At 35.5% G+C, this 26585-nt stretch overlaps 1 protein-coding gene across 1 annotated transcript in view; it reads right to left on the bottom strand.

Moving 5' to 3' along the window:
* LOC148948142 (secretin receptor-like) overlaps window positions 1-26585 on the bottom strand; it is a 374147-nt gene that overhangs the window by 274718 nt on the left and 72844 nt on the right. Inside the window, exon 3 of the mRNA XM_089096116.1 lies at window positions 23033-23159. Coding sequence (XP_088952242.1) covers window positions 23033-23159 — 127 coding nt within the window. The remainder of the gene's footprint in view (window positions 1-23032; window positions 23160-26585) is intronic.

Below are 26585 nucleotides of genomic sequence, written 5' to 3'. Positions count from 1 at the left end.
TACTAAAAAATCTTTGGCTTAAAGAGTGAGGTATTGACTAGGGGATGAGCCCAATCATATACGGAATGTTTCCTGTCGTTTTAAGTTTTGATGTTGCTCCTTACCTTCAGTTAAAAAACTTGTTTCTTTTTATAAATATAATTTCTGATCTTTATTTAAATAATGCTGGGAAATCCGGCGCCCCCTTCTTAGCAATATCCCTTCTCCCCTGAAAAATTCCTTCATGGTAAGATCCTCCCACATAACCCCCAACCCACTCCCCCCCCTACTACCAGAAAAAATCCTCTCTGAAAACGTCTGAAATCCTCTCTGAAACGTGATAACCAATACTATATGTTAACATTGGGTAAAATTCAGAGCTTTCAGCCCTCCCCCCGGGGACTTCGGGGGATTAAGTCATCCAAAAAGACATATTTATTATAATTTCGACCATGCTGAGCAAAATGGCTATCTCAAAACTTTTATCAGATGGCTTTGGGAAAAAAGAGCGTGGGAGGGTGCCTAGTTGCCCTCCATTTTTTGGTCACTTAAAAAGAGCACTAGAACTTTTAATTTCCGGTTGAATGAGCCCTCCCATGATATTCTAGGGCCACAGGGTCGATACGATCACCCCTGGGAAAAAAAACAAAAAAAAACAAACAAACAAACAAACAAATAAACACGCATCCGTGATCTTTCTTCTGGCAAAAAATGCAAAATTCCGCATTTTTGTAGATAGGAGCTTCAAACTCCGCAGTAGGGTTCTCTGATACGCTGAATATGATAGTGTGATTTTCATTAAGGTTCTATAACTTTTAGGGGGTCTTTCCCCCTTTTTTCGAAAATCAGCCAAATTTTCTCAGGCGCGTAACCTTTGATAGGTAGGATTGATGAAACTTATATATTTGAAATCAGCATTAAAATCTGATTCTTTTCATGTATCTATTGATATTAAAATTCTGTTTTCTACAGTTCCGGTTACCATTGAGCCGGGTCGTTCCTTACTTACAGTTCGTTACCACGAACTGTTTGATCAGGAGCTAAGCAGGGTTGTGTTCTGTCCCCCTTTATATGGATTATCTAGATAGACTTTGTGTTAAGGAGCACAGGAAAGGCAATGGGAGACCACGGAATCAAATGGAGAGGAAAAAGTCTCCTGGCCTTAGATTATGCTGACGATTTAAGCATCCTAGATGAAAGTGTAAGCAAAATGAATGAACTTTTAGAGGTTTTGCGAGTTCAGGGTGCTAAAATTGGTTTGAAAATTAATGTAGGAACACTAAATCACGAAGGCTAGGAATAAGTGAAGATGAAAAGGTGACGTTGGGTAACGAAAACATTGATCAGGTGGGCAGCTTCACTTACCTTGGTAGTATTATTAGTAAAGACGGTTGGAGCAGTGAAGATTTAAAAAGGAGAATAGCCAAGGCTCAGGGTGTTTTTTCGAAGTTAAAAAAAGTTTGAAAAAATAGGAAAATAAGTCTGCAAACCAAGATTAGAATATTAGAAGCTACAGTAATGGCAGTGTTCAAATATGGCTCTGAAGCGTGCGTGCTCCGAAAAGTGGATGAAGATTTGCTAGATGTTTTCCAGAGAAATTGCTTAAGGATTGTTCTGGGTACCCAGCAAACTGACCGTATTTCAAACAATAGGCTGTACGAAAAATGTGGTTCAATACCGCTCCCTAGGACTATAATGAAAGAAAGGTTGAGGTGGCTAGGGCACGTTGTGCGGATGAAGGATGACAGATTGCCGAAGATTGTTCTTTTCGGCCAACCGTCTAGGGCAAAACGGAAAGCAGGTCATCCTTGTCTGGGCTGGGAGGACGTTATAAAGAAAGATTGAAAGGAATTTGGAGTTTCGTGGGAGGGTGTAAAAAGGGAGGCTTTGAATAGATTGGGATGGAGGAGGAACGTGCGTGGCTGTGTAGGCCTCAGGCGGCTTGGTGCTGCGGTGAGTTGTTAGTAGTAGTGTAGTAGTAGTATTATTAACAAAACCTGTCCTTTTTTCATATTCTCGTTTTGTTATTATCTTTGATGCGTGAGATTAAGTACCATCCTTCAAGATCTGTATCGATTCATTGAATTATCCTTTTATATAATATATTTTTCTTTATCTTTCCTGAAATCTAAAAAAATTTATGATCAGAAATTCCGACTTTGATTTTTTTTATCATAAGAAAAGGCACAAGAAAAAGCACTGAAATCCCATACGGTCTGGCGTCTATTAACAATAATTAAATAAAAAAAACACGTTTTTTTTAACTGAAAGTAGGGAACGACGTTAAAACTTAAAACGAACAGAAATTATTCCGTATATGAAAGGGGTCCTCCTCAACGCCTCGCGCTTTACGCTAAAGTTTGATTTTCTCAAACTCAATTTTTTTTAAACAATAAAAAACTTTAGCGTAAAGAGCGAGGCGTTGAGGAGGGGACAGCCCCTTTAATATACGAAATAATTTCTGTTCGTTTTAAGTTTTAACGTCGTTCCTTACATTCAGTTAATAAAACTTGTTTTTTATTTAATTTTTGAACGTTTTTGAATTATTAAACAATAATTAATAATGAATAATTAAAACAAAATTTACATATTAATTTGACTTTTATTTGGTTAAATGGCTTTCTCGAAACTTGTTTAATTTTATTTACGAAAGTTTTTATTAGTAATAAATATATGTAACTTATGAATTAACTTACATAATGAACTTCTATATTCATAGATTTTTAATACGTATATTAGGGGGTTCACCCCCTAGTCAATACCTTGCTCTTTAAGCTAAAGTTCGAATTTTGTTCCAATTCTTTAAAAATGACCCCTTAATCACAAAGGCCGTTAATTAGAATAAATAGGTCTTATGAAAGTACTAAAAAATCTTTGGCTTAAAGAGCGAGGTATTGACTAGGGGGTGAACCCAATCATATACGTAATATTTTCTGTTCGTTTTAAGTTTTGATGTTGCTCCTTCCTTTAAGTTGAAAAACTTTTTTTTTAATTAATTTCTGATCTTTTTCTTTAATATTGCTGGGAAATCCGGCGCCCCCTTAATAGCAATGTCCCTTTCCACATGAAAACTTCCTTCATGGAAATATCCTCCCATATAGCCCCCGACCCCCCCCCTCCCTACCAGAAAAAATCTCCCCTGAAAACGTCTGTATACTTCCCAATAACCAATACTATATGTTAACACTGGGTAAAGTTCATAACTTTCAGCCCTCCCCCCGGGGACTTCGGGGGATTAAGTCATCCTAAAAGACATAGTTATCCTATTTTTGACCATGCTGAACAAAATGGCTATCTCAAGATTTTGTTCGGGTGACTTTGGGAAAAAAATGAGCGAGAGAGGAGGCCTAGTTGCCGTCCATTTTTAGTCACTTAAAAAGGGCACTAGAACTTTAAATTTCCGTTCCAATGAGCCCTCCCACGGTATTCTAGGAGCGCTGGGTCGATACAATCACTCCTGGGAAAAAACAAAAAACAAATAAACACGCATCCGTGATTTTCCCTCTGGCAAAAAATGCAAAATTCCACATTTTTGTAGATAGGTGCTTGAAACCTCTACAGTAGGGTTTTCTTATACGCTGAATATGATGGCGTGTTTTTCGTTAAGGTTCTATAATATTTAGGGGCTCTTTCCCCCTTTTTTCAAAAATCAGCCAAATTTTCTCAGGCGCTTAACTTTTGATTGGTTAGATTAAACTTGATAAAATTTATATATTTGAAATCAGCATTAAAATCTGATTCTTTTGATGTATCTATTGGTATCCGTTTTTTAGAGTTTCGGTTACCATTTAGCCAGGTCGCTCCTTACTTACAGTTCGTTACCACGAACTGTTTGATATGTCTTTGGCTACTAGGAGCGCAAAAAGTCCACCGTTGTAAAAAATTGGTGTTTTATTTACAAAGTCCAGGAACAGAGAAGACCTGAGTCACACAGGTTATCAAAGAAAGTAAGCAGATTTTTTTGCGAATGGTATCAAGTTTTCTATTTCAGGTCGACTATAGGAGGTATTAAACGAAACCAAACACTTATATTTGTTTTCAGATTTTTAAAAGGGTGTATGTTGCTAAAGACAACAAAATAATTTATTCCAGCATACAAATAACAGGCCAAATTATAGAGTCTCAAAAATACGAAAGCATTTAAAGTATTATTTTCTTCTTTCCTGTAAAGACTATGTCAATATAAAACGAACAGAAATTAATTTAAAAAAAACTTTTTCCACAAAATAAGTTTTTCAAAGAAAAGTAAAGAACTCCATTAAATAAAAAATGAGCAAAAATAAAATCAAATAATCTAACAAGCGTGAAACTATCGCAGATCAGCGTCGATAAATAAATGAAACTCAAAACAAACAGAAATTACAATAAATAACCGAGTCAACCTCAAAACGAGCAGAAATTAGCACAAACTGTGCTCAAAACCCCAATGCCTTCCCAAGGCCAGAAAATAATTTGTACTTTACTGAAAAAAAATACAAATGAGTGTGCAATGTCAGTTTAACATATACTGATATTTAGTCATCAAAATTTTAATATTATTTGATTTATTAAAGTTATAAAAGCAAAAACATTTATATTTTTTTCAGTAAAGTGCAAATTTTGTTCTGGCCTTGGGAAGGCATAGGGGTTTTGAGCCCAACTTATGTTAATTTCTGCTCGTTTTGAGTTGACTTGGTTATTTATTGCAATTTCTGTTTGTTTTTGGTTTCATTTATTTATCGATGCTGATTTGCGGTAGTTTCACGTTTCGTAGATTATTTGATTTTATTTTTGCTCATTTTTTGTTTAATGGAGTTCTTTACTTTTCTTTGAAAAACTTGTTTTGTAAAAAAAATTTTAATAAATTTAAAAAACGATCAGAAATTAAATAAAAAAAACAATTTTTTTCAACTGAAAGTAAGGAGCAACATTAAAACTCAAAACGAACAGAAATTATTACATATATGAAGGGGTTCTTCCCCTAGTCAATACCTCGCTATAAGAGCGAGGTATTGACTTGAGGGGGAGAACCCCCTCATATACGTAATAATTTCTGTTCGTTTTAAGTTTTAATGTTGCTCCTTCTTTCCAGTTGATAAAATTTGTTTGTTTTATTTAATAACAATAAGTAATTTTCCTTTTAATATACAACTTTGGGTGGTTCCAAAACCACATGCCTACACTTCTCCAACCACTAAGTGGTAGGGGATTGGGGTCAGGGGCATAATTTGCTATCAGGCAGAGGGGACAACTTCCTATCCCAGACCTCAATTTTACTCCAAACCCTAGGTTACCCCCCCCCATCGCAGCTTAAATTTAGTTTCTCCAAAAATGTTGTCAAAACTAAAATAAGCCTGCATAGTTCAAGCATCTACTGAAACAGGTAAATTTTCTTTAGTACGTCCTTACCTTTTTATTACTATACGGCTCGTTTTTCAGTTTTATCTGCCATTTTTACTTGATTTGGGAAAATTGCTTGCAACGTTGACCCCGCCCCCACAGGATTTTGACAAAATTACGCCACTCATTGGGGTATGGATTAATGACCTACTCGGAATGTCGTTTCAAACCATGGACTGGATTACTTCTATTCCCTTTTGAATCAAAATGCTTGACCAGATACCTTCCTGGGATATTCATTAAAGAATGAGTGCATCACATTTACAAAAACAGTGAAATTATCGGAAAAGTTTCGTATAGAAGGGACAAAACCATTATTGAACAAAAACCAAGCAGGAGACGAACGCAAGCCACTAATTCAAAGTTGAACGCTTTACCAATAGAACCAAACCTCTAATAATCTAATTTGATATATTAGTAATTTTACCTTAATTGCGTAGCTTATTGAGGGGGCTTGAAGGAGTAACATGCGGGAAGTGTTCTTGAAAGCCTCCGGTTAAGGGTTTTGGACCATAATTATTACAATGTTGATATTGTTTTATACTTCCAAGCTTTTCTACTTAAGAAGTTAAGTCAAAAGTGATGTTTTTAGTGCTATATCACATTTACGGATGATAGAATTGATATACATAACGTAGATATGAAAAATAGCTTCCAAATAAGCCATTAAACGTCACTCTAAAAAGAACTGGTAGCCCACTAGCCCCAGCTTTTCCACTTGAGACACGGCACCATAAGTGACGTTTTTAGTGCCATTTGGAACTTGCTGATTGTGGAATTCATAGAAAGGATGTAGAAAGGGGCTTAATTTGTTACGGGGCAGGGGGGGGGGTGGGAAACTGTTTTCTCCAGACTTCAGTTTGTCCCCCAAACCACATTTTCCCCCCAGCAGAAATTTTGTTTATGCAAAAAAGATTGTCAAAACTAAGATAAGTCTGAATAAATCAAGTATCCAGAGAAACAGGTCAGTTTTCTTTCGTATATCTTTGCCTCTATGGTAATAAATGGTTCATTTTTCAGTTTTCACTATTATTTTCACTTGATTTGGGAAAAGTGGCTCCAGATTTGCCCCCCCAGGATTTTGACGAAGTTGCGCCTCTGGACGTAGATATGAGAAATATCTTTTATACAAGCTATTAAAAATCTGTCTAGATACCTGCGAAACCAATACACCCAAAAACAATACGCTCATACTGATACACGTGATATAAATACGTCCTATACCGATACAGTGCGCAGCCCTTTCCCCAGGGACTAAGGAGGCTCATATCATCACCAAAGCCGCATATTTTTACCTTTCAACTATGTTCAAACGGCTATCTCAAAATTGTGACTGGATGACTTTGGGGGAAGGGGCCTTTAGGGAGGGGGACTAGTTGCCCTCCAATCTTTTTGGTCACTTGCAAAGGCCACTAAAAAAATTAATTTCCGTTCGAATGAGCTATTACACACCTCTCTATGATGTTTTGGTCACCCCCTAGCCCCGGTGAAAAAAAAAAGGAGACATGTCAGTGCAAAAAAGTGGTTTTCCTTGATGTTCAAGGTGGGGGACTGTAATTGTCCTAAAAAAGGTTTTGGAGCATGCTAATTCCAATGGCACACTTTATATTTCGATCTTAAGCCATTTTCAAGGAGTTTCAGGCTCCTTTTTCGAAATCAATATAAATTTTGTTTCGATATAAACTTTTACTTTTAAAATTAATCGAAACAATAGTTACCATTCCTGACTCAGTGTCAGATTACAATTTTTTCTCACTAGACAGTTTTTTTGAAAACGCATTTTTCAACTTTTGATTACTATGGGCTGTGTTTCGCTCTTTACTAGGTTGCAACTACCGCTTTAACCATGAACACTTTTTTACACAATTTGTTTTTTTCACAGTTCAAATCAAATTGACAGAAATTATGACAACTGAATTGGGGCCCCTCCTAAAATCAGGGTGGCGCTATAACCCCTGCCAGCCCTCCCCCTAAATGACGCCACTGTTTCTGATCGCTTTTCAAATAATGCCAGGAAATAGAACTTTTAATGTCTGTTCGAATAAGCCCTTTGCCAGTCTTCTAGGACCATTGGCTCGATGCGATTCCCCTTTTATTACCTTAATTGCGAAACTTGCAGCCACTTCCCTAGAGACTGTGGAGGGTCATATCATCACCAAAAATATAGTTTTTAAACCTTTGAACTATGTTTAAAAAAATGGCAGGGGCTTGGGGGTAAGGGGCTACCTTACCTCAATCTTTTTGGTCACTTAAAAATAGCATTAGAACTTTTAATTTATGCTTGAACGGGACCTGTGTCGATCTTGTAGGACCATTGATTCGATACTATCACCCCTGGGAAAAAACAAACAAACAAATAAACACTCATTCGTGATCAACTAAATTCAAAATTCCACATTTTTGCAGAAAGTAGCTTGAAACCACTACAGTATGGTTCTCTGATGCGCTGAATCCAATAGTGTGATTTTTGTTAAGATTTACTGAGAAATAGGGGGTAATTCCCCCTTTTCGGAAAATCAGGCAAATTTTCTCAGCCTCATATCTTTTGATGTGTAACACTAAACTTAACGAATCTTATATATTTGGAATCAGCAGAATAAGTCGATTTTTTTATGTATCTACTGATATAAAAATCCTGTTTTTTATTGGGTTACTATTGAGCCGCGTAGCTCATTACTTACAGTTCGTTACCACGAACTGGACACGTTTTACAGATGCGAGATAACAGATTGCCAAACAATGTCCTTGTCGGCAACCCTTCTAGGAAGAAACGGAAAGCAGGTCATCACCGAATGGATGGAAGGATGTTATCAGGAAAGATTTAAAGGAAACAAGAACTTCTTGGGAGGGTGTAAAGAGAGAGGCTTTGGATAGATTGAGATGGAGGAGGAGCGTGCGTAGCTGTGTTGGCAAACGGCAACCTGATACTGTACTGAGTTGTTAGCAGTATTTTTTCAAAAGTAAGAGAGGTTAAGCTATTCGAGGATAAATAGAGATCCTTACATCTATTTTTCGTTAGAGAATAAAAGAAAACAATAGAAAAGATTATGGAGTGTTTTGTTTTTTATATTTTTTATGTAAGCGGTGAAAAGGCTAATTAAGTATTTCTAAATTAAACGGTTGAGTGAGTGGCACCAGCAATAATGATGGTGCCACAGCACGGTGCCGTACACAATAAAAACAATTGCACATGGAAACAAGTTTGGGAAAGGGGAAAGTTTCAGGAAGATGATACTTCAGAGACAATAAACGCTCGACTCGGCATTAACCGAGTGAACCTTCTAATTTGATTTAAATTCCTTATAATAAAATTGAAACAATACACAACGACGACTACTGTTAGCCTTTTCGTCTTGGCAACTAATTGCTGTTTTCTTTTCCGCTTGTTTTCATTATGAAACGCATTTTCCAGGAGAATTAGCGATCGTGCATGCAAAATTTTGCACAAGAAGTGTCAAAAATAAGTTTAATTGGCACCTGTTTTTAAAGTGCAGATTGAAAGAAGTTGGAAAGAAGCTAGAGTTATGCTGTACTCGTCAGAGATTTGGCCCACGATTCTGATGCTCTCCAGACGCAAAACCTTCGCAAAATTGAATGCGTTAGATGGTTTAACAGGGTACAGAACATGGAGATCCTTTGGTCTTTTAAATTGTCAACCCTGTCTGAGCAGCTCGAGTCTCGATTGCCGCGTTAGTACGGTCTTCTACTTTGCCTGGCCACTCAAACTTTTGCCCTTCTCATGTTCGACTTCGATCCAACTGCAAATGGCTGGAATCACTCCAGAGTTAGACCCGACACAAGGCAGGTGGACGTTGTCCGTGGTCGACTCACTACCAGAAACATCGACCCCCAATGAAGCTCCATCCCTTGCCCAGGACAGAACACTCTGGAGACGACTAAAGGTGCTGAATTCTGGCTCCCTCTACGCTGGCGACGGTGCCAAGCAAGAGCTTTAAGTCTAGTCAAATTCAGAAATTGTATTTTTCAACGTCATATTTTTTTTGTTTTTTTATTTTTGAATGAAAATACGAAGATAAGCCATTTTGTAATAAGACTCTCAAGGAAGATATTTGTCAGAATCTAAAGATGAGGTGGGCAAAAAACTCGAGAGACCCAATTGCTGGTACTACCTCTCCCATCCCATTCAAGGATGTCGTGTTTTTCATTCTGTACCAAGATGGATGGCCAGAAAGTACAATATTCGCCAATTTATCATCCGTCTTCCATAAGACACTGGCTCCCTCTACGCTGGCGACGTTGCCAAGCAAGAGCTTTAAGTCAAGTCAAATTCAGAAATGGTATTATTCAAAGTTCAGGGCCATATTTTTACTTTGTTTTTCCATTTTTGAATGAAAATACGAAGATAAGCCATTTTGCAATGAGATTCTCAAAGAAGGCTTTTTTTCAGAATCTAAATGTGAGGTGGGCAGAAAACTCGAGAGACCCAATTTCTGACACTATTCCTCCCATCCCCTTCAAGGATGCCGTGTTTTTCATTCTGTACCAAGATGGATGGCCAGCAATTTATCACCCGTCTTCCGTAAGACATTACGTAGTGATATTAATCATTCTATCATTATAGGCCTGGAAAGTAAGACCGAACGTATATTTTGTATTTTTTTTGTAAACTTATTGTTTGATTATATGGTTGGTTGAACCTCTCATGAGATTCAAACTCGTGAGAGGTCCCTATCTGAAATCACCTATCTGAAACATGCCTTCTTGAGGATTGCATCTAGAGACTAATCCACATAACAGCCATTCACTTATTGTTTTTCATCTTTTTTTTATTGTGAAAAACATTTCCCACAAAATAAGTGGTCCTCTTAGGGAGGGGAAGTTTCAGAAAGAGTAAACGCTAGTATGAGCATTACCATTTCCAAACTTACAGTTTAGTTTAAAGCCTTCATAATAGAGTTGTAGACCAATTTTCGGGAATTTTCTTTATTTCTTTTTTTTAATATTTTTCTGAAGCGACAATCTCAATATTACCTTTCCAACTCTATAATTTACTACAACACCAAGGCACATGAAGCCTACATTGCTACACAAGCTCCTCCCCCACTAGGATCTATTCAAAGCTTCATTCTTTACCCCTCTCAAGAAGCTCCAATTTTCTTTAAATCCTTACTTATGACCTCTTGACCTCTTCCCGCCCCATTTTTGGCCCCGATGGATGGTGGCCCCAATGGATGGGGCCACACGTTCCATTTAGCTCCAAACGGATGGTCTAAAAGAGCAATCTTTGGCATTATGTCATCCTTTATTATTAAACCTGTCCTAGCCATCTCAAACTTTATTGCTGCAATAGAAAGTGGGATAAGATCAAATTGTTCACACAGTTTGTTGTTTAATATACATATTTACAACCATCCATAGACAACCTCTACAACCTTTGGAAAATATTTAACAAATTACCCTATGCCTTTCGAAGCACCCACATTTTAGAACCATACTTGACCGTTGTCATTACTGTAGCTTCCAATATTCTAATCTAGGTTGACAAACTTATTTTCCTATTCTTAAAACTTTTTAAACTAAGAGAAAACATCTTGGGTCTTGGCAATTCTAAATAAAATATCTTCACTGCATCCAAGAACTTTACTAATAATTAAATTAAAAAAAACAAGTGATTTTCAACTAAAAGTAAGGAACAAAATTAAATTTAAAACGAACAAAAATTATTATGTATATGACAGGGTTACTCCTCCACAACACCTAGCTCTTTACGCTAAACGTTTTTAGTACTTAAAAAAACTTCTTTTAGTTCTAATTAAACGAACATAGTGTTTCAGGAGTCGTTCTTAAAAGATTGGGACAGAATTCCGTCTTTAGCGTAAAAAGCAAGGTGCTGTGAAGCAGTAACCCCCTCATAATAATTTAATAATATAATATTTAATATAATATTTCTGATAATAATATAATATTATAATAATAATAATATAATAATAATAATAATATAATAATAATAATATATAATAATATAATAATAATAATAATAATATATAATATAATATATAATAATAATAATAATAATATAATAATAATAATATAATAATAATAATATATAATAATATAATAATATAATATTTAATATAATATTTAATCTAATATTTAATATAATATTTCTAATATAATATTTAATATAATTTAATATAATATATAATTAATATAATAATATAATATTTCATCATAATGTAATAATTTCTGTCCGTTTTAAGTTTTAACGTTGCTCCTTTCTTTCAGTTGAAAAAAAGAATTTTTTTAAAAAAATTTTTAATTTGATTTCTGATCATTTTTTAAATAATGCCAGGAAATCTGGCTACTCCTCCAAGGAAAAATCCCTCCTCTCGAAGAATTGATTCTCTAGACAATTCAATCCTGTTGAAAATATAACCCGGACAATTACCCTTAATATCTCCACGCGTAAAATTGAGACGAAAAAGAGGAAGCAAGACATAAGAAGAATTTCGTATACTAATTCCAACAAATTCCCCCAGTATAAAATTTCCCCTGAAAAATTCGCCCCCTGGAAACTTTCCTCCCCATGTAAAATTATCCCCAAGGAGAAATTCTACCAGAGGAAAATCCCCCCTCCCCAGAAGAGCATATGCATATTTCTCAATAAAAAATACTACATGTAAACAATAGGCAAGTTTTATAACTTGAAGACCAATCCCCAGAGGCTGTAGGAGGGAAAAAATATCCTCAATAGCATAATTATTTGGCCTTTCCGCTATGCTGAACAAAATGGCTGTCTCAAAATTTTGATCGGACAATTTTGAGAAAAAAGGGCACGAGAGGGGGCCTAGTTACCCCCCAATTTTTTGGTCACTTATAAAGGGCACTAGAACTTTTAATTTCCTTTCGAAAAGCCCTATCACAATATTCTAGGACCATTGGGTCATTACGATTATCCTTGGAAAAACAAACAAATAAACACGCATCAGTGCTCTTTCTTCTGGCAGAAAATTCAAAATGTCTCATTTTTTTTTCTTAAATAAGCGCTTGGAACTTCTATAGTAAGGCTATCTGATACACTAAATCTGATGGTGGGATTTTCATTAAGATTCAATGACTTTTAGGTGGTGTTTCCCCCTCCTCTTTCAAAAATCATGCAAATTTTCTCAAATTCGTTACCTTTGATGGGTAAAATTAAACTTATTGAAACTTCTATGTTTTAAACAAGAAAAACCCCAGATTCCTTTGATATATCTATTGGTATCAAAATTCCGCTTTTTTGGAGTTTTGGTTACTATTGAGCCGGGTTACTCCTTACTTACAGTTTGTTACCACGATCAGCTTGACGGTACCCAGGCAAGTGAAGCTATCCACTAGATAAGTTTTCTCGCTACCCAACATTATTTTTTCACCTTTCTTTCATTCTTAGTCTAAGTTACTTGCACCCTGGTCATTAATTTAAAACTGTCAGGGAGTGCTTAGGGGCTGGTGTATGTTAAACTGAATAGAAAAACACTGTGTGCATGCAGGTTGCCAAAAAAGCGCATTAGCAATTTTCCAGGAACAGCTTCAGCACTAAGTTGAAACTTTAAGGGAATATTGAGGTAGATATTGAAGTAATCAATAGGTAGTAAGTGCATCCTATTAAAACAAAATCTACTGCTAGTACTACTGCTGCTAATGCTGCTACTACTAATACAAAGGCTAAGGACCATTAAGGTGTTGAAGTGGGCATTGAATTAAATCAAAACACACTACATATGCTTAGGTTCTCAAAAGAGCGTGCAAGCAATATTTCAGGACAGGCTTAGAGGATTAAATTGAAATTTTTAGGGAATTTTGAAATAAGGAAAAGGCACTGTGTGGATAGTAATACCCCCACTACTAGTAGTAGTACTACTGCTGTTACTGCTACAAGTAATACTGACACTAAAACTATGGGTATTAAGATGAAACTTTCAGTGTTTGTTGAGGGGATGTTGAACTGAATTAGAATACACTATGCGCATGCAAGTAGTCAAAAGGGCGTATCAACAGCACCCCTGGAACAGCTTAGAGCAATAGGTTGAAGCTTTCAGGGCATGTTGAACTACCCAAAGGCCACTATGTCTTTATTACTTCTTCCTCTACTACTACTACTACTACTACTACTACTACTACGACTACTACTACTATTCTTCTGGGAGTTCTGAGGGGGATGTTAAAGGCTATAGATATAAGGAAGAAAAAAAAAATCAGTGAATGCGAGCTGACATTGTCCAGTCACTACCAATAAGCAATATTTATGCTCATTTATCACAATGAGCCAATCGTTTAAATGTTAAGGACAAAATGATGATTATTTCGAATACTATAATCTATGGGTAAAGGCATAAAAGTTCACCTTTTTTCTTTTCCAAAAATTCCAATTGTTCTTGGAGTTGATGTTCGTGATGAAGAAACACCAGACAGAGATAAAATTGTTTACATTTTCGTCCCAAAAGACATTAAATTTTTCGTGTAGAATAAATTCCAATTCGATTCCTTTTGTATTTATGTCAAGTATTGCCATATTGATGACAGAATTCTTCTATATGATCTTACAAATGATTTAATACTATATTTTACGTAATATACTTTTACTTTGTTTAATATTTTATACATATAATTTTTTTAAGTTTATAGTAGCTTAAGTCTATAAATTTAATAGAAATAGATTAAACATTTTAGCACAACCGGGTAAATTTAAATATGTTAAAAATATATAACAAAAATAAATTTATTCATTTAAATTTTGTCGATTGAATTTGCATAATATATTTTCTTTTTGTTTGTATATTTACTACCATATTATTAGGATAAAATTTCTTTATCGCGAATATATCTAATTTAAGTCGACGGTGGTGTCTTAGGAAAGGAAGTTAGGAGCACAGCTTGGAATATTAGTGAAAAGGCTTTATGTTTGACAGATAGAAGAGGCCTGTACAAGAATTACCTGATTGATAGATGACAGGAAAACAAAAGGAATGTAAAGAAAGTGGAGAAGTGGGAGGAGGATATACTTAATATTTATTTGGGAGGAGGAGGGGAGCTTTGGCATAATTCAAATTTAAATTTGAATTAAAATAAAGCTGGTGGACTGTGATGTAAGAAGTTAAGAACCATAGCTAATTGGAGAAAAGGCCAAGACATATAGTCTGAGTGAGAGGCAAAGCTGGCATAAGCCTTTTACAAAATTATATAAACATGATGTCATTTCAATTGCTGATAGATAGTCAGTTATCCATCGATCCCTCCTAGGGCAGAATTAAGGTAGATAGTCAACCTATATACAAGAATAACACTGCTGCAATTAAGGTAATAAATGAGGGTAGTAGCCTGTTTTGTATTAAATCAGGAGTTAAGCAGTGTTGCGTTATATCCCCATTTATACGGATCATTTTGAAGGAGCTCGTCTGAAAGAGCACAGCAAAGGCAATGGGAGAACATGGAATCAAACAGGGCAAGAGTGGATCCAGGATTTTTTTTGGGGGGGGAGCTACCCGATTTTTTTCCCGTGGACTTTGTCTAACATCCCGGGGTTTTGTCTGTACAGGTATTTTTTAGACTAATTTTCGACTCAGTAAAAAATTTCAGGGGGGAGGGGGGTCAAACCGGGTAACCCCCCCTGGATACGGCCTTGTAACGGGGTTGTAAATTTTCCCTCGACTTAGATTATGCTGATACTTTAAGCATCATAGATGAAAATGTTAGCTAAATCAAAGAACTTTTTGATTTTTTGCAAAATCAGGGTGCAAGAAGAGGTTTGAAAATTAAGGCCAAGAAGACTAAGTCGCTAAGACCTGGAATAAGTGAAGATGAAAAGATCAATCAAATGGACAGCTTTACTTACCAAGGTAATATTATTAGTAAGGACAGTGGGTATAATGAATATGTTAAAAGTAGATTAGCCTAGTCCCAGGGTGTTTTTTTTTTCACAGTTGAAAAAAGTCTGGAAGAATAGGAAGATAAGTCTGCGAACCAAGACTGGAATATTGGAAGCTACAGTCTTGACTTTGGTCAAGGTATTGTTCTGAGGCATGGGCGCTCCGAAAACAGAGGAAGATTTGTTGGAATTTTTTTCCAGAGAATTTGCTTACAGATTGTTTTGGGTACCCAACTGACTGACCGTATCTCGAACAGTAGGCTGTATGAAACGTACGGTTCAATCCCGCTTTCTAAGGCTATAATGAGAGAAAGGTTGAGAGGGCTAGGGCTTGTTCTACGAATGAAGGATGACAGATTGCCAAAGATTGTCCTTTTTGGCCAATCATCTAAGACTAAACAAAAAGTAGGACGTCCTCGGATATGGTGGGAGGAAGTCGAAAAGAAAGATTTAAGGGATGGGAAAATGTTGTAAGAAAATATTAAAGGGAATGGGAACGTTCTGGGAGGGTTTAAAGAGGGGGGTTTTGAATAGATTGGGATGGAGGAAGAGCAAGCTTAGCTATGTTGACCTCAGGCGGCTTGGTGCTGCGTTAAGTCGTTAGGAGTTAGTAATAGTAGTATGTATTTGTAATAAGTTCATTTTCAATTAAAAAAAGCATAATGTATAATTCACAAATAAAAATTCACTGATTTATATATTAGTAATGAGTTTTAATAAATGCTTTATATACGTTAAAATTTAATTTGTGATTAGCTTGAATTTGAAAGTGAACATTGATTTAGCCAAAAAGAAAAGTTTCCTTTAGAAAATTTTCAATAGAAAATAGTTTCCTTTCCAATAGAAAAAGTTGGAAAGTCAATAAAGTAAAAACCTATTTATCTAGTTTCATTATTTGAAGCTAGCTGACTAGCACTCTTAAGTTCTGTTATTTCTTATATTTTCTTCTGGTTTTCTTTGTAAGGATTCAACACGTATATAAATGTATAGTACAATTGTTACACACAATAAATGACTAAATGATTAAATACTAAATCAGGAAGTTAATTGCTTGATGAATTATCTAAACTGATTAATTGAATAGACTTAAAAAATTAATGACTTACTTATCAATTTACAAATTTTTTAACGACAGAGTTGAATAAATTCAGTATTAATTTAAATATCGACGGAGTAAATGATTGAATCAACTATTTGCAAATATAAAAGTGAAAAGAAACAATTTTTTTTATCTTTTTAGTTTCAGCAAAAGTAAACAGAAACTCATTCTCAAATGAAGTTTTTTTTCACAAATAAAACTCTTATGTCAGAACCTGGAATGAATCTTTCATGAAATATTCTTTTCACGAGTCATGGCTAGTTCCTTGCTCCATTGTGAGTCATTAGAAATCTACAATTGTAAGTGTTTATTAGTTTCTAGTCAAACTTTTCATTATTGTTTCATAGCTGGTCTTTCAGCGAACTATATAAGAAGCATAAGGTCAGATTTTGGCTCTATAGAATGGCTCTTATGTGGATTAAGCGCCAAACTATCACCAAGACATTACTCAGTTTAATTAAAATAATATAACAAATGCTTATACTATGAGTACCATGGGCAATATAACGGTGATAAATAGGAATAAAAGCCACAAGCAGCATTAGAATTTTACTAGCAAACACTTGGATTTCATTATTTTTTTTTCCTGTAGACCCACTCGATTTTTCTAGTTTTATACTAATATTACTACTACTAGCAACTCACTGGAGCACCAAGCCGCCTGAGGTCAACAAAGCCACACACGCTCCTCCTCCATCCCAATTTTTTCAAAGTCTCCCTCTTTAGACCCTCGCAAGGATTTTCAATTTTCCGTCCTTTTCCCCTTAAACATTTCCTTATGAGCTCCTCCCACCCCACGCCACCATTTCCTAGCCTTATGAGCTTCTAAAATAAATAAATAAAAACGCCAAAAGCAGATAAATTATGAAGAGAAAGTAAGGAGCTGTAGGAGCAATCTCGATAATCTCGAAATTTGGCCTGAGGGGAGGGTACCTACTGCAGGTATTTCTTTGTGCATACTTAATTTCATATTCAAGTTTGAAGTTCTTTTTATATATTATGCTTCATACTATGAGTGTTTTGTTTCTAATCTTTGGTATTCTGACCATTTTAATTGGTGTTGCCAGATTGGCATTTATGCCATTCTTTTAGCTTCTTTTAGCTAGATATGCACTGAACTCTTCAAACCAGGACTTTTCAATGCATTTTTGTTTCTAATTTCACTTTGGGTGGTTTTTTTTTCGCTAAAAAAGTGTTTTTGGCTAATTTGTGCTTCTATAACTGCGATGTTTTATAACCAATATCTAGTAATACCGATATTAGTCGCAAATAATGGCAAACAGAACTTAGTTTGGGGATGGGGGAATTTCTTAGGGAGAAGAGATCTAAAGTTAGGAACAAATAAAATACATTGATAGAAGTGAGGTGAAGTTGTGTTTAAGTGATGGGGAATAGATGGTAGTGGTAAAGTGTCTATCGTGATGTTTACTAGTTTTATGGACGCAACTGTAACTGGATTGGACGCATACTGGACGCAACTGTATGGACGAAACTTTGATAGTTTCGGTCCACATTTTTTTGAAACATACAGACAGATAATCAACTCCAATATCCCATAATATGGAAAAATTGTCCGAAATAAGCAAGTTTTATCAGTCAGGCTATTTGTTCTATTTTATTTATTTAATCCGTGACGTAGTAAACCATAGGCTTTTCTGGTTGTAAACTGTAGGTTTTGCCTACAGTATATATAGCACTGAAATAGCGATTGATCTGGTTATGGTAGTCAGTAATTTGACGCTGCACTTATGAACGAGGGAGCATAGGGATGCCAGGATGTTTGCACCCCCTTCTCCTAAAAGACAAAGAATATAAACAGTTGGTAAAACAGTGATGGTTCGTTTACACATTGCAGAAATCCATGCGGAAATCTTTCCGTTTCTGTTCGAACTATGGCTGAAATAACTCTGCGTTTTAAGGCAAAGATTTCAAATTATTGCAAAAGCTTGACCTATGTTCTTACCCTCTTCTGAAAGCTGTTGAGCAATAGAGAGCCAAATGACACCTTTTTTCTTAGTTTTTCTTATAGCCTGGGTCCGCAGGATCATATAAGCTGGGGTAGCCTTGAACCAAAGTTATAAGATCGTGTAGTTTTTGATAATCCATACTCATGATTTTATTCATTTAAAAATTTTGCCAAGATTCCGTTCTGATTTGACCAGAACGTTGCGGAAAGCTAGAGATTTTTTCTAGCACGAAAGCGGACGGAATTCCCACACGGATTGCTAAATCCGCATGAATTTCCGCAATGTGTAAACGAACCATGACCCAAGATATGTACTGTGAAAGAAAAGTCAAGCTGAGGACAGCGTATGCAGGTAAAGCAATTTCTCAGCTGCGCAGCGTTTCGAGTTCCAGAATCTACTCGCAGAAGCTAAAACCGAGATTATTTAGGAGTAACACACTTTCTGTACTTATGTAAAATTGTGAGTTATGGAGCCTTTAAAAGAATGTTGAGAAACGATTACTAAACCTCGGGAACAATTGCTTGCGTAGAATCTTTGCAAACCACTGGACCAACAGAGTAACGTATACCCAGATAAGGGCATACGACGAACAGCCACTTGAGAGCAACAAGACAAGAATGAAGAAATGGGGATACGGGGGGGGGGAATGACCCACTTGAATGGGGAGAAAATGGGGAATAATCATAGAAAACGTAGGGAATAGGACGCCACCCGGCCTTCGAAGAAGGGAAGACAGCGCGACACAGTAGATCGAACCTTAAAGAAAGTGGTGACAAGTGTTTCAACTACAGAAAGGATTTTGTCCCTGGTACAATATCGGCTGAATTTGAAGTCTGTAATCACAGCTTAGACAAGCAGGAGAGGATATAAATCTGAGTAAGTCTACATGCTGATGATTTAAGCATCCTAGATGAAAGTGTGAGCAAAATGAATGAAGTTTTAGAGGTTTTGCGAGTTCAGGGTGCTAGTATTGGTTTGAAAATTAATGTTAGGAAGACTAAGTCACTAAGGCTAGGAATAAGTGAAGATGAAAAGGTAATGTTGGGTAACAAAGAGATTGATCATGTGGGCAGCTTCATTTACCTTGGTAGTATTATTAGTAAAGACGCTGGGAGCAGTGAAGATGTTAAAAGAAGAATAGCCAAGGCTCAGTGTGCTTTTTCACAGTTAAAAAAGGTTTGGAAGAATAGGAAGGTAAGTCTGCAAACCAAGATTAGAACATTGGAAGGTACAGTGGTCAAATATACCTCTGAAGCATGGGGGCTCCGAAAATCAGAGGAAGATTTACTAGATGTTTTCCAGAGAAATTGCCTACAGATTGTTCTGGGTACCCGGCTGACTGACCGTATTTCAAACTGTAGGCTGTACGAAAAATGTGGTTAAATCCCACTTTCTTGGGCTATAATGAAAGAAAGGTTGAGATGGATAGGGCACGTTCTGTGGATGAAGGTTGACAGATTGTCCATTTCTGCCAACCGTCTGGGGCTAAGCGGAAAGCAGGCCGTACTCGTCTGGGGTAGAGGGATGTCATAAAGAAAGATTGAAAGAAAATAGGAACTTCATGGGAGGATGTAAAGAGGGAGGATTTGAATAGATTCAGATGGAGGAGGAGCATGCGTGGCTGTGTTGGCCTTAGGTGACTTGGTGTTGCTGTGAGTTATTAGTTTTAGTAGTACTAAATTATATACCTTGTTGTATTAAGAGTTTCCAATGATTAATTGATATTATTATTCAAAAAACTCAAAATGTCTATGGAATAAAATGAAAACTATTCTAGGGTGCAATACCTACTAGCTAAACCCATTTTCTAAAACTTTGAATAAGCTTCTGATGATCGACAATCCTAAATTATGGATATATAACATAGAGCTATGATAAATTAATGTATTAAATACTAAATAATTGTCAATTGCCTTACCCTTCGTTAAATCGACAAATACAAAACGCCTTCCAATAAGATCAGCACAATTGGATAACAAAAAAGGATCTCTAAATGCAATGTGCTTTGCATTCGGATTATCACAATTGACTAACACATATGACTTCAAAATGTCTCCTTCTAATACGCCTTCTAATACCCCTTCTGATAGGTTTAGCAAAAAGGAACAAAAACAATGTTGAGCCTTTTCCCGGGCACTTTCTTCGAGTCCTTGATTTCTATTTTGTTGTTTTTACGTTAAAGTTTTTGATGAAACACTAAATTATATCCAAAATACTGTAAAAGATTTATTTCTATTTCTACTTTTGAAAGTTTGCCAAAAAACAAAGTTTAAATCGTCAAATAGAATTGGTACTATCCCTTGGTTGACGTTATTGATAAATTTCTAAGCGAAGCGAGAATAGATTTCATGTCCTTCACTAGACCTCTCTTAGTCTGCTATTAAATAAAAAAAAACAAGTTTTTTTAACTGAAAGTAAGGAGCGACATTAAAACTTAAGACGAACAGAAATTATTCCGTATATGAAAGGGGCTGTCCCCTCCTCAACGGCTCGCTCTTTACGCTAAAGTTTGACTCTGTCTAAAAACTTTATTTTTTAAAACAATACAAAACCTTAGCGTAAAGAGCGAGGCGCTGAGGAGGGGACAGCCCCTTTCATATACGTAATAATTTCTGTTCGTTTTAAGTTTTAATGTCGCTCCTTACTTTCAGTTAAAAAAACTTGTTTTTTTTTATTTAATTTCTTAACGTTTTTTAGTTAATGCAGCTTTAATTTTGGCTTACCGTCACTGAATAAGTAAAACAAAATTTGCATATTAATTTTACTTTTCTTGTGCTAAATGGCTTTCCAATAAACCAAAACCAATGCTATGCAGAAATACCAATACAGAAATTATTCCGTATATGAAAGGGGATGTCCACTCCTCAACGCCTTGCTCTTTACACTAAATTTTTTTATTGTTTAAAAAATAGAGTTGTGAGAAAGTCAAACTTTAGCGTAAAGAGCGAGGCGTTGAGGAGGGGACAGCCCCTTTCATATACGGAATAATTTCTGTTCGTTTTAATTTTTAACGTCGTTCCTTACTTTCAGTTTAAAAAACTTGTTTTTTTTTATTTAATTTTTGAACGTTTTTGAATTAATACAGGTTTTGATTTTGGCTCACTGTACATGAATAATTACAACAAAATTTTCATATTAATTTTACTTTTATTAGGTTAAATGGTTTTCTCGAAACTTGTTTAATTTTATTTACGAACGTTTTTATTACCAATAAATATACGTAACTTACGAATTAACTTACGTAACGAACTTATATATTCATATATTACACTGGCTATACATATATTCATGTATAGCCAGTGTGGTCTAAGAATGTATTTATATATTCATATATTCTTAATGCGTATATTAGGGAATTCGCCCCCTAGTCAATACTTGCTCTTTAAGCTAAAGTTCGAATTTTGTTCATTAAAAATGACCCTTTAATCACACAGGCCGTTAGTTAGAATAAATAGCTCTTATGAAAGTACTAAAACATCTTTGGCTTAAAGAGCGAGGTATTGACTAGGGGGTGAACCCAATCATATACGTAATATTTTCTGTTCGTTTTAAGTTTTAATGTTGCTCCTTACTTTCAGTTGAAAAACTTATTTTTTTTATTTGATCTCTGGTCTTTTTTTTAAAGAATGCTGGGAAATCTGGTGCCCCCTTCATAGCAATGTCCCTTCCCCCATGAAAGTTCCTTCATGGAAAGATCTTCCAACATAACGGCCATTTTCGACCATGCTGAACAAAAAGGCTATCTCAAAATTTTGATCGGATGACTTTGAGAAAAAAATTTGCGTTGGAGGGGGCCTAGTTGCCCTCCATTTTTTTGGTCACTTAAAAAGGGAACTAGAACTTTTAATTTCCGTTCCAATGAGCCCACCCACGATATTCTAGGAGCACTGGGTAGATACGATCACCCCTGGGAAAAAAAAAACAAATAAACACGCATCCGTGATCTTTCTTCTGGAAAAAAAATACAAAATTCCGCAATCTTGTAGATAGGAGCTTGAAACCTCTACAGTAGGGTTCTCTGATACGCTAAATATGATGGTGTGATTTTCATTAAGGTTCTATAACTTTTAGGGGGTCTCTCCGCCTTTTTTTGAAAATCAGCCAAATTTTCTCAGGCACGTAACTTTTTATAGGTAGCACTAAACTTGATGAAAGTTATATATTTGAAATCAGCATTGAAATCTGATTCTTTTGATGTAACTATTGGTATCAAAAACCCGTTTTCTAGAGTTTCGGTTACCATTGAGCCGGGTCGCTCTTTACTTACAGTTCGTTACCACGAACTGTTTGATCAGCGGTAAGTCTTATGAAATGGTACAAGATTTAACTTTAAAAATATCGATTTTTATACATCTGTTGTTAAATTCGACTGTGGGGTCTTGCAGGTACAAAACTATGGCTCCACAGCTTGTGCAATATCCATCTATAAAATTACACCAAAAAACTGGCTCAAGATATTTCATCATGTTTGTATTATTTTGAAGAGCTAGCACTTTACCGAAAGCGCAAAACGATATCTTATTGTTATAGATCAGAAACATAAGGTACTTTATAAATATATTTTTTATAGTATAAAAATAAATATTTTAGAATGCAGTTACAGTCCTCCTTGCCTGAAAATATCGATTTTCTACACCTGAAAATCGGCAAGTGAATATTAAAGTGAATATTAAAGAATATTAAAATTGAATATTTAACTTTAAAAATATCGATTTTTTAAGCTTATAAATTTAGCATATATACCTCCAATTGTACTATTTTCCAGTTCTTCGTAAACTTTCAGTTGACAATCCAATAGTTGTTGATGTAAATACTCTTGTTGTTGTTCCAGCATTGCAGCTTGTTCCGCGCAGCATTGAACATAGTCTCTCTGAAAAGAAAGACAAATTATGGTCTAGTTGCATCAAAGCAAGGGGTTGCAGCAAGCTGCAACCAGCATCGCAGCTTGTTCCGCACAGCATTGAACATAGTCTCTCTCAAAAGAAAGACAAATTATGGTCTAGTTGCATCAAAGCAAGTGGTGGCAGCAAGCTGCAACCAGCATCGCAGCTTGTTCCGCGCAGCATTGAATATAGTCTCTCTGAAAAGAAAGACAAATTATGGTCTAGTTGCATCAAAGGTAGTGGTGTCTCAATATTCACCTTGAGGCTGAGGCACTCTTCATAGCATGTAAACAACAACAGGGACCAAGGAAAATTGGATGGCTTCAACTTCTCTTGAACTACGAGGGTTATAGTTGTAAAATGCAACCTATTTGTGTGATGTTTCACTTATATATTCTAAGGTGACTTTAAAGATCTGTAAGTAAAATGTATCTCGTAGTCGTTATGCTGGGTGACCCATCAAACAGGCCTGTTTTAAGTACTCGTTTTAACTTTTTTTGCTGATTTTTCACCCATGTGTCTTTATTTAATTAGGCACCGGAACTATTAAAACTGTAGATGAAAGCCCTTTTCATTAAAAATTGAAATCCCTATTTGTATGGTATTCCCTGGTTGTTTAAGTTCCCACTTCACCAATTCCAATAATTACATTCCATTTTCACTGCTATTTGTACTTTAAAACATTATATTAATAAAAACATCTCATATATTTTGGACATTCCAGTCAATGTGCTGGATGTTTATCTTATGATGTTTATCTTATTTTTGGAAGGCTTTGAGAAGATATCTTCCGGCTTATGATGTCTAGACACTTGATCTCGCAAGAAAAAGGCTTATAAATCAAAGTGAGATAGTACACGCAAGTATTCCTGAAAAAAGATTTCGTCAGAGAATCGGACACATTTCTGCTGCAAAGGGAAAATGTATCCCGACGGTTGTCTTGGAGGGAGAGTTTTGAATTGTGGGAATTGACAAAGAGATTATTCGAGCATAAAAAAATAAACTCATATTCAAAAAATAATTAAATATCCACGCATTTTTTGTTTTCTGTTTGAATTTTTAGTTTTCTATTTTTGTAGTTTTCCTGATTATTGCCATTTTCTTCCGGATTCATTCACATCAAACACGATTCAATGGAGTTTCTTGCAAAAGAGCATGGCAAACTCATAGAGAGTCGGATCTTCGGTGATAAAGCATGTGAAGATAGAGAGAAAATTACTAGCCCCAGTTACAGATTAGGGTCTAAGGACCAAATTAAAAAAGGTAAGACAATTTAAAGAGTATTTGAAATTTGAATTTCTCACACATTTCTAAAATTTCTATTCGCTGCTAAAACTTGACTTTTCTAATTTTTCACTTCTAAAATTTCTAAAAATCTTCAGTTGGATAATATTTCTATGAGATTTAAAATGTTATCAGCTTTTTTCTCAAGGGCTATTTGAAGTCAAAATCTAGTCTTCACAAAGTAAGAATAGACTAACTGGGAAAATCTTGGTAGAGTAAGTAGGCAAGTTGATTTTAAGCTGGTAGGCCTACTTAGGACATAATTTTGCTTTCTTTGCGCTGGCCTGAATTTTAAAGTACCTGAAAAGAAAAGTATACAGCATTTTTGGGTAAAATAAAGTCACCAAACGCTAGATGGCGCTTCTGATTCTTCTTTTCGGCGCTGGCGCTGGTTTCCCCTTCTATAAGTTTTACATCTTCTTTGGTTCTTGCTAAAGCACCTTTATTTTCTTCACCTTTCACTGGCTGCGTTTCTTGATCAAAGCAATAAATGCCATATAATCTTTAATTAACTGAGGTAGGTAGTGTTCAATCAAAAGACGTTAAGTTGCACCATAAAAATTTTACAGCTTGGTAAGAATAAGTTGTTTCTACAAGAAAAGTTTTTTTTAGGAATACAAGGAACAACAAAAGCTATTTTGACACCAGAAGCTTCATTTCTCAACTACTGCTTCGGTGAGAAAACATCTTTGACATATTTTGAGAAAAAAAAATGAAAATAAGAAGAAATAAAATGAGATTGAGCTCCGGAGGGTAAAATATCATTAGAGCCCCAGTGTGCAAATTTTTCAACTTTTATTTTTGACTAAATGATTAACACTGGTTTTAAGCAATGTTTAAGCACCAGTTGCTTAAAAATATAAAAAAAGAGAATTTTATTCGATAACGTTTATATTCCAGTCGTATGTTTTTAGATACTCTATTTCCTACAATTTTTATGTGTCGCCATGACTAGGTCTAAGTAATATCATCATTCTGGACCATCAAATGGATAGATATGATACCATGGACGCCAAAAAGCTGAATTTTTAGGGGGGGGGGCTTATCTGGTCTAATCAGCATTTCCAATGCTGTATGATAGAAATCTCAAAACAAAATATAAAAATATTAGGCAGTGTCATTCAGCCAGGGGGAATGACACCCCCTTCCCAACCTAATGGGTGCCCATGTCTGATACTAATGAAGCTAATTTAAGCATCTTTTCCTTTCAGTGCAAGTCATAGCCTGGCGCTTGTCCCTAAGGAAACATAAAACATCTTTCAAAGGAATATACACATGGAACATAGAACATATACATATACATGAACATAAACACATAGAACATCTTTCAAAGGGAACATAAACCTTGAAGGGAAGAGATGTACCAAGTACAGTGAAAAGAGAATATGTTTGCTTGAATTGGTTGGAAACATACACATCCATGCATATCTAAAAAATAGAAAAATTTGGGAATTCCATTTGTTTTTTAAATGGCCTCCATGTACAGTTATGCAGTTTTTTTGTAGCCGCGTGCGTCAAATTAAAAAAAGGGCTGAAAAATCAAGCAAAGCAGAAGCTAAACATGTGGTATCAAACAGTTTAAAAAGTCGAGCTTTCCTTTAAATGTGAAGTTATTCTCGGGAATCTACTGACTGTTAAAGTTGGAATTTTTACCGAGGAAAAGCGTTGCCAAATTTAACCAATTAGGTTTGCTCATTTATTTCACCTTTCAACGTGGCAACACCGAGAAAATGTGATAATGCCCTAAGTACATTATAGCTTTGAAACAACTAAAAGCAAAATTTTAGAAAATCGCGGTTTTCGGGTATGAATAAACCTAAGGCGGGCATGGGGCCCAAAATGTGTTGATGCTTTTGGTATTTTAATGCTGTACTTTGTACTAAACCCTTTCCAATGAGGGTAGAAAAACCACTAAACCACGTAATTTCAACTTCGATTTATTGTTGGTATAAATATCCAGTACCTGACAATTTTTTTGCCTATATCTAAAATCATGTTACTTTTGAAACATTCATTTCATTGTTTTTTTTTTTGTTTTTTTTTTTTAATTACTGCAGCCAATTTGTCATTAACAAAAAGGCACAACATACCTCTAATATTTACCCTTCAATCCCCTATTAATCGCTCAT

The sequence above is a fragment of the Artemia sp. Qi Xiang Cuo genome, chromosome 10, assembly GCF_049724085.1.
Source record: "Artemia sp. Qi Xiang Cuo chromosome 10, ASM4972408v1, whole genome shotgun sequence".
Lineage (NCBI taxonomy): Eukaryota > Metazoa > Arthropoda > Branchiopoda > Anostraca > Artemiidae > Artemia > Artemia sp. Qi Xiang Cuo.
The sequence above is the reverse complement of the archived record's forward strand: the minus strand, read 5'-3'. Positions and strand labels throughout refer to the sequence as shown.